Source organism: Lichenostomus cassidix, chromosome 2 (assembly GCF_008360975.1).
Source record: "Lichenostomus cassidix isolate B80296 chromosome 2, HeHo_3.0, whole genome shotgun sequence".
NCBI classification, from domain to species: domain Eukaryota; kingdom Metazoa; phylum Chordata; class Aves; order Passeriformes; family Meliphagidae; genus Lichenostomus; species Lichenostomus cassidix.
In genome coordinates this window covers 115,942,959-115,956,080 of record NC_139482.1, presented here as the reverse complement: position 1 = coordinate 115,956,080, position 13,122 = coordinate 115,942,959, and the positions used below count along the sequence as shown (strand labels likewise).

The 13,122-nt window shown below is 38.0% G+C and overlaps 1 protein-coding gene across 1 annotated transcript in view; it reads right to left on the bottom strand.

Moving 5' to 3' along the window:
- Positions 1-1,866: 1,866 nt before the first annotated feature.
- The window catches only part of NKAIN3 (sodium/potassium transporting ATPase interacting 3), a 343,480-nt gene continuing 332,224 nt past the window's right edge, over positions 1,867-13,122 (bottom strand). The window contains 4 exon segments of the mRNA XM_085052921.1: positions 1,867-4,346; positions 4,349-4,441; positions 4,443-4,460; positions 8,074-8,153. Coding sequence (XP_084909047.1) covers positions 4,266-4,346; positions 4,349-4,441; positions 4,443-4,460; positions 8,074-8,153 — 272 coding nt within the window. The 3' untranslated portion in view covers positions 1,867-4,265.

Here is a 13,122-nt window from a genome sequence, read left to right as displayed (position 1 = left end):
GCAAGTCTGCTTGGCACTGACTTACAGGAGTGTTTTGAAAGCATGGTTGAATTTGGCTGGTGTGAAATAAATAGGAAACTGGGACAGAGAACTCAAAGAAGTGATATTGGGTCCTAGGGGAATAAGCAAAACAAGGAGAATCTTTTTTGCATTCCTGGTATTATTTATGCATGGCTGCTGCTTAGTGAGACTATCTTCAGTCTGTTGCTGGTTTTGAGAGGCAGCAGACCATGCAAGGGCAGCTTTTCCACAGAGCTGTCACATCCAGCACTGTGTTGTGTGACTGATGAGCAGGTACTCATGTGGAAGTAGGAATTAAATCCAGATGTTTAATTTGTTCAAAATCAAAGAGAATCGTTCAAACTATGACTTCTGTGAAGGAAGGGGAAATTGTGTCAAGAAACCATCATTTATCAGCCAATAAATAAAGATGGCTTGTCAGCCTGGGGAAAATGGCACAACTTACATGTAGTTGTCAAAAAGCAAGCAGTACAGGCTAGCTCTGTGTCCTTAGCTGCTAAATAGTTATTTAGGGTCCTGAACAGCCTTGTGTCCCCTTACAGTGAAGCAGAGTGCTGCTGGTAATGCTGGGTGATCAGAGTTGACATGCTAGGAGCACACTACCAGAACGCAATGAAGACATAGCTCTGAGGGGCAAATACTGAAGCAGTAATCTTCATATAAAATATCTTCTTTCTGGGTCCATTTTCACAGATTTGAGTTCCCTGACTGTCTATAACACATGTATTAGTTTGCTCGTGAAGCCTCTGCAAACTAATGAACCTTTCATGATGATCCCCAGTTATAGTTGCAGGGATAGTCAGCTCCCTGGACAGAGATGAGAGAGAGACCATTTCTTTAGGGCTGCATTGATGAGGCCACCCTCCACCTCATGCAACCCTAACCCATCTGACATGACCTCAGGCTGCAGCCCAGCCATTCTGCTGTACAAGTCCTTTTCTGGCATGCAACCACTTGACCCCATCACTGCGTTGGGTACTAAGGAGAAGGTTTCTGTCAAAACGCCCAGAATAGCAGGTAAGAGATGAACTCATTTGTGAAAAACATCCCACTGATGTTGAAGCTTTACATGGAAGGAACATTTTCCCAACCTGAAATCTTTTCATTGTCTGAAAGAGCTGCCAGGTTGTAATTTGTTATAATTAAACTAGATGAGGCTGATACTGGAAGGAGGCAAGCCAATTAGTTTGGGATGTCAATTTTTGTTTGCCACTGTCAAAGTCTGTTAAAGGACCTTGATAGATTGCTGGGTTGGCTTTTTCAACACAATAATCCCCATGTGAAAAGCAAGCAGGCAGCTGGGTGCAGAGAATGCTGAGGTCACTGATGAGAAAAAGGCTACACTGCCAACATGGTGACAATGCCAACAGAGGTGACAATGGTGTTGCAATGCCTGAGCTGGGGGCAGCTGGAGGAAGAAGTGAAACTCTGGATCCAAACATGGAGAAGAGAGTTCCTTCAGACCAAAACTGAGTTTCAAAAAACTTACTTCAAATTTGATGTAAAAAAATTGCTATGGATATGAAAGAGTCCAACCAGCAATTTCAGGAATTGTAATATATAATCACTGTATGTCACTGCACCAGGCAAAAATCTGTTAATTTATTGCTACAGATTTTGTTTTCAGATCCTCAAGACATCAGCTGCCATTTTAGGAGGCTGGTGGTACCTGGCTCAGTCCTTAGTGAACATGCAGTGCAGTATTTCTGCAGTCACATCCTCCATTTTACTGTCAGTTAAAGTACTGTGGCCAATCTGATTCTCTGTAAAACTTGAATTAAACAGAAACTCATGGAAAGAAGAAAAGTCTAAAAGTTTGAAGGACAGATCTTCAGATGCCCTAAATTGTAACAGTATGACTTATTAATACCACCAGAACAGTTTGTAGCAACTGATAATCTCTGAGGTTTTAAGATTGTCAGCAAATTCTGTTTTGCAGTACAAACCTAGTCATTTCCTGAAATTGCATGGTTCAGTTAAGCTTAAGAAAACTATCCAAGCTTATTTAGAGTGTCAACTATTTATATATTTATTTCCTATGTAGCTGGCTGACCTGGGACTCAGCTAACACCTTACTGAAAGCATGTTACGCAAAAATAAAGGAACTATTACTCAAGGCTACCTACAAAGATGTTGGCCAGTATGTCCTACTATACTGCAGGACACAGCAATTAACATTCCAAAGCATTTATTATTCTCAAGATTTTTTTACTCCAACATGCACAGGTTGATTGATACTATTTTGGGTGTCTCAGTTTAGAAAAGAATGACAGTTTCCTTTGGCATTTCAGCCTGCATTTTGGCTGGTTCTAATGAAGACAAATTCCTCTCAATCAGGATTCTTCTGTTTGTTAAGTGAGACAGATGGCACACTCACTGTATTGGTAATGATTCTGAGATTTTAAGTGTATTTGGGATATACTGGTCTGTGTTCCCTGGCTAAAATAGTGATTGATATTTCAAAGGGAGGAGAACCAGGTTCTGTCTTTGCAGAAGTTTTGTGACATGCACACATTTGTGAAGGGCTTACAGAAAGACAGGTTTTAGACATCCAGAAAAATTCATTAAACATGGTCCAGCAGAATGCCTTGGCAGAAAAATCAAACACACATCCAAACCCCTGCCAGAACAGTGTGTTGAACTTGTGGCATCAAGCAGGGTGTAGCAGTCATTCCTGATCTTCACACCTGGTCCTGAGGGCAGCACTGGGTTCACTTGGAAGCCTTTATTTGATGTATATCCAGTCCCAGAAATACTAAAGAAGGTAGAGTTTTTTTCAGCTGTCATTTCTTGTTGACTTTGTCTTAATACTTACTTCATACTCAGTTTCAGGGAAGATTAACCAAAGTTCAGGTTGTACTGGTGAGCTCTTTAAGTCACCAGCTGGAAAGCAGGAGCATGTACCACAAGACCCTTGCTACCATGTCACCTTGTCATTCTTCTATTGCATTTATTAGCATCCCTAACAGGTTCATATTGGTAAATAACACAGATTTTAGGAGGGAAAGAATCAAGGCAAGCTTTTTTCTAGCTCTCATCAGCTCAGACTTGAAAATACACGCCACAAGAGAAGACTGCTAATTTAGGACCTAAATATTGTTTAGATCGGCTGAAGATTTCTTAGGGTATCCGTGGAGGAACTTAGTGGGCATCTGCTCAGCCTCTGGTGTAGAGGTAGAGAAACACGTATCAGAAGGAACATCCTACCTGGCAGTCCCACCAAAGAAACGATAAAGTGAGAAAAGTACAAAACCACAAACAGCCTCAAAACCCTCATGATGTTTCTGCCCAGTGTTGAGGCACACAGGCTCTGTAGAGAGACATGACTCTCTGGGGCATACAAATCTACACAGCACTTTATATTGTAATTAAGATGAAAGAACCAAAGTGTTCTGTTAAAAAGGCTGCCAGTTCTCCAGAGAAAATAGCTTTGTGTATCACTTTATGCTAGTGGTGACAGAATAGAAAACAAAATACCACAGTTACATACATGTTCTTTGTCTAGAAGTATTTACAAATAACTTTACAAATTTTTACACACATTTTTCAGTTTTGATTGTTTACTTTTAAATTAAGAGAAAAATTAGTCCCCAGAGGCTTCTAAGGCTTCAGTTGGTGCCTTGTACTGTACATTCATGCTTGGCTTCTTCCTGGGAGAAGGGAGGCAAGGAGTTTAAAAATGTGCAAATCACTGACATCTAAACAGCCCTGGATGTGAGGGTTCCTAGAGATCGACATCCATAGAGCAGTTGTCCTACTTCTCTTCAAATCAGAGACAGCTACTGGTGATGGACTTGGGGCAAGAGAGATTAGGAAAAGAGAAGTCATATATGAATTGCCACAGTTAGGTGAGTATACATTAGTGTTTGAAAATCTGGATAAGAATAGCCATAGATCAATCCCTGCTGCCTTCAGCAGTTCAAACAATGCAAGGAGTGGACATTGTAAATTCAAAATACAGCATTGAAATGATCTCTTGTACACTGTTAGGGTTTGACTCCTGCTACATATTTTGGAGTCAAAATAACTGTTTACTGACACAATCTTGACCAGAAACAGTATGATCTTCTCAGTCAAAAAATAATGATTTTTTGAGAAAGACACACCCTCGTCCTAGTTTTCACAGGTTGCTTTGTTTTCATGCCTCAACACTAAACATTGTAAAAATATTGAAATTAAAAAAGAAAAAAATTTACAATTTACAAGTGTCCATATAAGTAAATTATTTAAAAATTCAAGATCATCTACAAGGATCTACGAAATAACGACGCTGATAATGACACTGAGCCTGTGGGAAGAACAATCCACACGCCGTGAGGAACGGATGTGGTGGATTTCTTCCAGAATGATGAGTCACAAGGTTGGTCTTTTCTTCTAAAATCTGTTTCTTCAGCTACAGCAGCAGAAGTCTTGAGTCCATGTTCATTACTTACTTCGACCTAAAAAGCAGCATATATGAATTACTGACAAATTAAAACCTATTTTGTTTATCTTCTAATTTCTAAGCTGTAAATTCATACCAGCTGACAGGTTAGTAACTAATAAACAAGTGGATAAATCTCATCTGGTGACTAATTTCCTCAGCTGTGAAGCTCATCTATATGGTCAAGAATGAATGGCTGGGTACAAATCAGTAGCTTTGTACTATGAATACCACAAAACCAAAAAACATTTGGGAGAAGCCCCATAGCCAGAAAAACATATCTGAAACTCATACAATAATAGATTCGTTTTAGCATAATATATTTCAACAGTGTAAACATATTTTCACCCAGTTATAAAATTCTGACATGATCTGATTACAAATAGGAACACTTGAGATGAACTCACACTATTTATAGTCCTCACATAGCTGCTGAATCTATGTAATACATGACTCCCTGAAAACCATTTTTACTTGTGTAATCTTGGAGAATCTGTGTTGGTCTTTCAGAGCAATTTTAAGATGGGTAAAGTCTCAGGAGAAGACACAAACAGGACAGGATCACACAGATCCATCACAGACTGGTGACCTCTCCACTGGCACAGTTTCTCACACAGTGGATCATTTCCACAGCACCAGTTAGCAATGTTCTTAAAAAGGCTAGGGACATCCCTAACTGAAATGAAGGATTCAGTGTCTGTCCAGATAGGGTTACTCAAAGCTGTAGTAATATTATTTTATTTTATTTTGTTATTATTACTACTATTACAATTATAATTTCCATTTTCATTATTATATTAGTACATTGCTCTTATTACAGCATTGTTATGTTATGTTATTAACATATATTATATCATTAATATTAATAATAATAACCTCTAATGCAAGCCAAAATGTAGGTTCTTATTTTTTCCTTCTAGCCACCATGCTCCTCTCTTTTCCACACAGCAGTACATGAAACAATTCTATACATTACCAAGTGACCTGGCTGTTGATACTGTGCTTTAAACGGGCACAATAGTCTTCTTACAGTCCATGTGCTTTAGTCCCAAAGAGGACACAATTTTTTTTCTACTTCCCCTGTTGTCTCCTGCCTTAACACATCTTAATTGAAACTGCATGGCTGAGAGTAAAGATCCTCCTTCTCCTTGTCCCATAGCCTAACAGAGTTACAGGCAGAACAAAGAGCAAACAGACAAGCCATGATCATTCATATTTGGATTAAAAATTGTTCCCCATGGGAACAAGTTCAAATATAACTTCTTCTCAGAGGTGAGAAGGAAAACTAATCTTAGTCTTGCTAATCATTAATAATTATGGTAGCACGAAGTAGACATTATACTGAATATGAGCACAAGTAAAACCAGACTGTCTTCAGCATAGCTTGGATGAGACCACAGAGCCTTGTATTTTCAATGGGCTATGTTTAGTTAATTTATGAATGAAACAAGGGAAATAAAAGGGATGAGAAAAAGAAATATAACCAAGCTTTCATCTATAAAATAAAATTTATAAAGGCTTGTAATGTATTTTTACAAGCATTATTCATGTTCAGTTCTAAGAGAATTCTGACTCTCAGAAATGGAGTTTTGCACAGCCTGGACACCAGTAGTCACATTTTTTAGGGATACTATCAATTTTCAGACTATATATAACTGATACAGATAGCAATTAACTTATCAAAGGAAGTCAAGAAGGCTAATGTGCTGCAGAGAAATAAGCATCTGCAAAGTTCTGGCACAATCCACTGGTCAAATTATATCCAGCAATTTGGCTTTTAATTCAGACTTTGATCACTGACAGTAATTTCCCTATCAGCTTAGATAAAGGTTCACTATATCTTTCAGTATATACAACCAAAACATCAATAAAGAAGAAAACACAATATAATTTCTCTCCCAGTTTTATACTCCTTGAAGCAATAAAGGGGCCAGAGAGAGTCCTCCCAGCTGCACAAAGATACACATACATGGGAAATGGGAAGATAACGTTTATTCTCCAGTACTGTGAGATCACCAAGAACCCCAAAATCCCTTGAGCTACTTATTGAAAAACTGCTATCAACAAATTATCAGATGCTGTGACTTTTCTATGGCAAAACAAATAAATATATTTTTCAGGAATGTATTTGTAAGTATTTAGTGAATATGTCTTTTATCCTCCTCTTTAGTTATAACAAGTTGGATAAGAAAGTACTAAACATTTATGCACTTGATATGCTTAAAACTAATCTGAATGTAGGTTTAGAGATTAAAATCTTTCATGGAGAGGTATAAATGTTGTAGGTATGGCCTTCTTGCTCCTGAATATCAATTTAACTTTATACTCTAGCAGTTTTTCAGAAGGGTCAAACCCCCTTTTTGCAGTCATCTTCCTGACAGAAAATGCAGCATAGATATTTAATGAAATATTACTAAAAAAAAAGTAGATTTCAATGTAGAGCATCGACTTAGTCAAAAGCCAGAAGGTTCATAGTCTCATTTAGTTGTCTTAATGTGTTATTTCTTTCTTTTCTAGTATACACCAAAATTTTGGGCCTTCATAATTCCATAATATTTGGTAAATAGTTAGTAAAATTTTGTCTCTTTATTTCTACAAATTGAAAGCTGCATAGTAAATAAAATATATTTTAAAAACCTGCAAAAAATAATAAAGTCACAAAGTTCAGGTGTCAAGTTCCAATGCTAAACATTTTTTAGCAATTGTCCACTTTAAATTAAAACTCCTAGCACATGCACAGACCAGGAAAAACCTTCAACCCCTTCTAACTCTGTTAAATGATAAGTAAAATACAGCAAGTCATTAAATTAGTTTCAGTCAATTAGCTCTACGTGCATTTCATGTTGCATTTAAGAGGCATGAAAGGCCCAAAGGTAAATTTAAAGACAGAAAATATCACAACAAGTTCCAACCATAACAAGTTTCTAAACTAACATCTTCTGATTTACTAATAATACTTTGAAAAATCATCTATTTGAAATTATATGAGCTTCTGTAAAAATACATATACTAGTAAAGTCTCCCCATATCGTAATTGTTCCAAATAAAAAGAATATATATGCATTCAAACTTACTCATTAGGTAGCAAAGCAGGAAGAGTCTATGAAAATGTGAATTTCATGGTGCAAGCAAATAAGTGATGACAAAGAGATAATGAACTTCCAGTGAAACTCTACAGATAGTCAGATTTTAAGCTGACAAGCAGTTTTTCATAAAATTTTTTTTCTTTCAGTAGCTAGAAAAATGTAAAAACCTCTGCTTTTCTACAAATGGGTTAATCTCATTAAGGTTTCTGCAGCAGCAGAAGCTGTAAACTGGCTCTTTTCTCGCTAAAAATTCAGCAAGGAAGCAATTCCATCCTTCAGAGAGAGCCTCTCCTTGTGTTAAGATGAGGCACAACGTGGCAGACATGGTGATATCTCCTAATCCTTGCTTTGGTGGATATGCCATCAATGACAAAGCGTCCTTACTCCAATGTTTTATGTGGATTAATTTTTAATTAAGTTCCAATTAAAATATAATTAAATTATCAGTAATCTGATGCCCAAATTATTTTAGGAGAAGGTTAGCTTTCAGTTCAGTTCAGTTAGAAGGATTAATGTGGTCCGTGGGACCAAAACCTTACCTACAGGCTTTACAGGCTTTAACTCAACATGTTCCTGGGGGGGCTGTCGGTAGGAGTATGTGTCAAGTCCGCCTATGAAATCAACTGAAAATACAACAGTTCCACAAATGAACAAATGGAAATGAAAATATGTCAACTGAAAAAGAAACGTGGACAAATTATATTTAAAAAAAAAATAACTGCACACACAGGTTTGCATATGAGAAATAAACCAAGTAGATAAAGATGCTGTGGACACTGCTTACAGAAAGCTCCATGCTCTGTCTTCCTTGGGGTCTATTTAGTCCCACGCCTGGAAAGACAGGCAGCAGTGGGATGAGCAGATATACACACTCCTGCCAGTGTGTGTGCAAAAGCATTCATAGATGTGCAGGGCATGTAAAGAGAAACCACTGCAGGGTAAAACAGCTGATTCTCTTTAGGGCAATATAGATATAGATGATATATATAGTATTTAATAATTCCCCTTAGCTCTTTTATAGTTGTTTAGAAATTTAGGCAAAGGAAACAGTTTAGTTTGAGAATCAAATTTGAACTAAACGCTTCAGGCTCAATGGACTTGCAGGAATCGTAAAGCATCGGAAAAAAACCAAACGGCATGAGAGATGAGTCAAGAATAAACAGGTGATAACTAAATGTGAAAAAGCAGCAGCATCTTCTCTGGATGAACTTGTGGGGTCAGGATGCCTTTTCAGAATCCGCCTACTAAGAGAAATAATGTGCCCTCGAGAACTTTTTATTTCCTTCTATAATGATAATGATTTTCAAAAAAGACATTTTAGTCAGACTCTTTTGCTATTTTGGTAAGATTTTAAGCAGCTCCAAGATGCCACAATTTCAAGCTATCTTAGAAATCTTAAAAGCAGGTTTGTGGAAGAAACTACTTTATTGATTTCAAAGGGCTTTTTGCAGACCTGCCCAGAGCTGACAAATTCACAGTACCTTAGGATTCTTTGGTTGCATGGAAAGCAACTTCCTTCATTAGTTTATATATAGGCATATATATGAAAGCCCTAAGCAGAATTTCAATATTCATTGTGCTAATTGCTGTATGAACAACTAATGAAGAAACAGACCTTTCCCAGTCCATGTGTGCACTAGGTAGACCAACAAAGAGTGCTTAGCCAGGATGAGGTGATAGGAAAATGAGGCTCAGAGACTGACAGACTGAGATTTCCACTGAAATCTGTGGAAATACTCCTGTTGATTTCAGTTTGCCTCTCCTCCTGAGTCCGGAAAAGGTGTAACATGGTTGAAAACTGAATTTGATGTACTTTAATCAGACAGTATCACCTTTGCCCCAAGGCTGTTCTCTTAAGACTGTCTGAGCAGAACATAATGTGCTGAAGAGCTTGCCCAGCCCGAGTGCCAGCACCAGCCTATCTGCACCTCCTCTTTCTAATATATTTCCTTCACATTGCAGGTCTCCTTCAGAATGTTGTCACTAGATAAAACAACATAGGTCAAAATTGACTTCAGCACTAATGGGATCAAACCCTTACAGAGGAAATACTTGCAGAAAAATTTTTGTAGAAGTTGATTTTTAAAACCATAGAATCACAGAATGATTTGGGTTGGAAAGGACCTTAAAGATCACCTAGTTTCAAACCCTCTGCTGTGGTCAGGGACGCCTTTCACTAGGGCAGATTACTCCAGGTCTCATCCAGCCTGGCCTCGAACACTTCCAGGGATGGGGCATCCAACTTCTCTGGGCAACCTGCTTCAGTGTCTTCTCACTTTCACAGTAAAGAATTTCTTCCTAATATCTAATCTTAATCTACTTTCTTACAGTTTAAATCCATTCCCCCTTGTCTTGTCATTACATGTTCTTGTAAAAGGTCCCTCTCCATCTTTCTTGTAGGCTCCTTTTAGGTACTGGAAGGCCACAATTAGGTCACCCTGAGGCCTTCCCTTCTCCAGTCTGAACAACCCCATTTCTCTCAGACTTTCCTTACAGGAGAATGCTCCATCCCTCTAATCTACTTGGTGTCCCTCCTCTGGATGTGCTTTAACAGATCAATCTCCTTCATATTTTGGGAAACTCAGAGCTGAATGCTAGATGTCTAATACATTACATATTTACTGAATAAATTTTAGAATAAATCACATCCATAATTTTTTTTTGTTATGTGCTTTAGCTTTCCCTGATTTCCAAAGGTCTAGATGTTCTTTATGTTTTTTCTTTTTTTTTTTTTTATTGAACACGTTAATGCAAGAAGCTAAAAGAATGTTTTAGAGGCAATTCACCACTTCAGAACTGCATGTCATTCCTCTCAGCAATCACAAGCATCATCTGCAATTGTAAGCAGGCAGAGAATTTAAAGTAACTAGCCTTTCTACCAACAAATCTTCTTGAGCAAGAAATGAAGTTGAGATGTAATAATGATTGACAACATAGATGTGTCTTTGTTCTGACAAAGAGAATATATTTAATAGCACCATCCAGCAAGTGCTGAGATGAGCTGCTCAAACCTGTTTAGCTGAGGCTTTCCCTTTTGCAATCCAAGATGTCTTATGTAATATTAAAGCTGAAGTTCACCTTAAAATTCATGTGAAGCACATTCTCAAGGCAAGAAGCTGTTCTAGCACACAAATTGATGGAATGTGCCATTTTTCATTATTCACTCTATTTCACGGCTGATAGTTCTTTAATATGAAGATCCATCATCAATTATTTGAATTATAAGTTACTTTTAGTTTTAAAAATTCATTTTGATTTTCCCTGGTATTTTCATCCCTTATAATTAGTAGTCTTCCAGGACTAAGACCACAAATGGCTATTAAACACAGAAAATTGAGTTTTTATTTTCACTGGAGGCAAAGACATTATTATGTACATTTCAGTGCAAGCAGGCATCAAAGATCTTAAAACTTTACACTGAATGAACCTTTGGATGCGTATGTACCTCTGTTTAATTGGCCAAAAGTAAATAACAGCAACATTTATATAGGTTTTCCAAGGGGAAAACATTGGTTTAAGGATGATACAAAATAATTGTTTTTGTTTATTTCTGCCTGGTTAATGGATTAGGGATAATTTCTACCATAGATTCATAGGACTACATTAAACAGCTTCAGAAAGTTGCATAAGCCTGAAATAAAGTTCAATTAAAAAACAGTGTTCTCTACAGTTCTGTAGTACTATGCATTAAATCTATAAAAAACCCCAAACCAACAACCACAACTTGTTAGCAGTAGGGATATTCAGTCACTAAACAAGGAACACCCCATGTCGTCCAATCATTAACTACAGTCCTGCAGAGAGAAACTTAAAATCCTAAGGAGAGGAATTTTTAGCATCCCACAGATAATAGCAGGTTACAGCAGAAGCTGGTTATTTTATCTGCAGCTGGCTGCAAAACATGATCCCTATTCCCAGGGAACTGCTCTCTCCTTGTGTCACCTCAGTTTTGTGGTCATGCTGGATGCTTAATGACCAGTGTGAAATGTTCCTTTAGAGTTCACTACCTGCTGTGCTTGGAAGTGCAAATCTGAGCTGGCTGTCCACCGCAGGCAGCCCATTAAAGTGATGTTCATTCATTCACGGACCATATCAGAGGAACGCTTGTCATAATCTGCCTGAGTGAGAAAAGTGCAGTATGCTGCTGGCTGAAGAAAGTGTATCCACTGTCATCAGTAATTTTGAGGGTTATTCTTTTCTAGACAGATGGCATTTTGGGTTGCCTTGCTACTATTTATCCAGCTCATTCACCCATATGCAAGTTAAAATTTGCTTTCCCTTAAAGTTAGCGTAAAAGAATCAGAGCTCAGAAAAAAAATCCTTTCTCCTTTTCCACCCACTCATCTGGAATTCAGCTTCTCTTGCAATATCCCATTGACCTGCTGGCAGGCCCTGTGCAAACAGCTGCCAGAGCTTGTCAGCTCACTGGTATATTACTAATTTTTTCTTTCAAAGTTGGCAAATTCCAAGCATGTCTGGAGGTGCAGGATATGAACAGAGAAGCAATGTGGTGACAGCACAATTGCTATGATGCTTGCCTCCCCATTTTATAAATGGGAGTAAGCCCCAAAGCTGATGGCTTGAATGGTTGGCACCTCCAGCTGTCCCCTTTCCAAGGGAGAGGCAGACTAGCAGCTGCTCGAACTTGTATTTTTATGTACAGAAGATTTTCTTAACTTATGTTAAGAAACTCCAAATACTATTTTGCATTATTTTGCTAGTACTGAGATTTTTTGAATGGCAATATATCAATGCAACTATATTTATTAAGCAAAGGTATGCAGCTGAGGAGGGTGTAACTAGCAGAAAAGGATCCAGAATCATTTTGAAAGAGGAAGCAAAACTGGGGGATTGATGATAAGTCAGTGCTGCATGCATAAAGTCCAAACTTTGGACTTTCCAATGTTTGCCCTTGTAGCTTACATAAACTTTCTAGATAAGCATGTTTTTCCCTAGGGTGTCTATTTTTTCAGTTGCCTTCCACCCTCAAGAGATCCACTGCCCTTACACCCCTCACTGCACCAGCCAGACTGAGCCAGGTCTCTATCTGGAGCCAATACTCCCCATTTTCCCCTCTTCATCCTAAGCCTGAGCACCTAAGCCTCAAGTCATGTAGCAGAAGAATCACACATTCCATTGCAGGATCACAGGAATAGCTTTCCATTTATGTAGAGGACTAAAGGAGGGAAAATGTGTGCAAGACAATTAAGAAAGGGAGTAGAAGAGACATCCATAATAATTTGTGGCATTCTGATTGCTGCTCGGTTTTTATAAAGTACTGGCAGATGGTAACCAGGTTAAAACAGGATAAAGTGGTGGATAATTACTAAGAGACAATCTTTTACTTAAATTTTTATTACTGGAAGCTAGAAGGGGAATATTTCAATGATCCACACTAATTGTTAAGATATTTGCACCAGATTTCCTTCTTAGTCTTCACCAGCAGGATAGATCATAATTTTAGAAATGTCCCTACCCCTTGTAACCCACACTTCTCTACAGGACTGCACTGAAAGAAGCATCCTCTCACAAGTTGCCTTGGAAAGGGCACTGGCATGGAAATATTATCTGTGATATTTGCTACTGAACTCT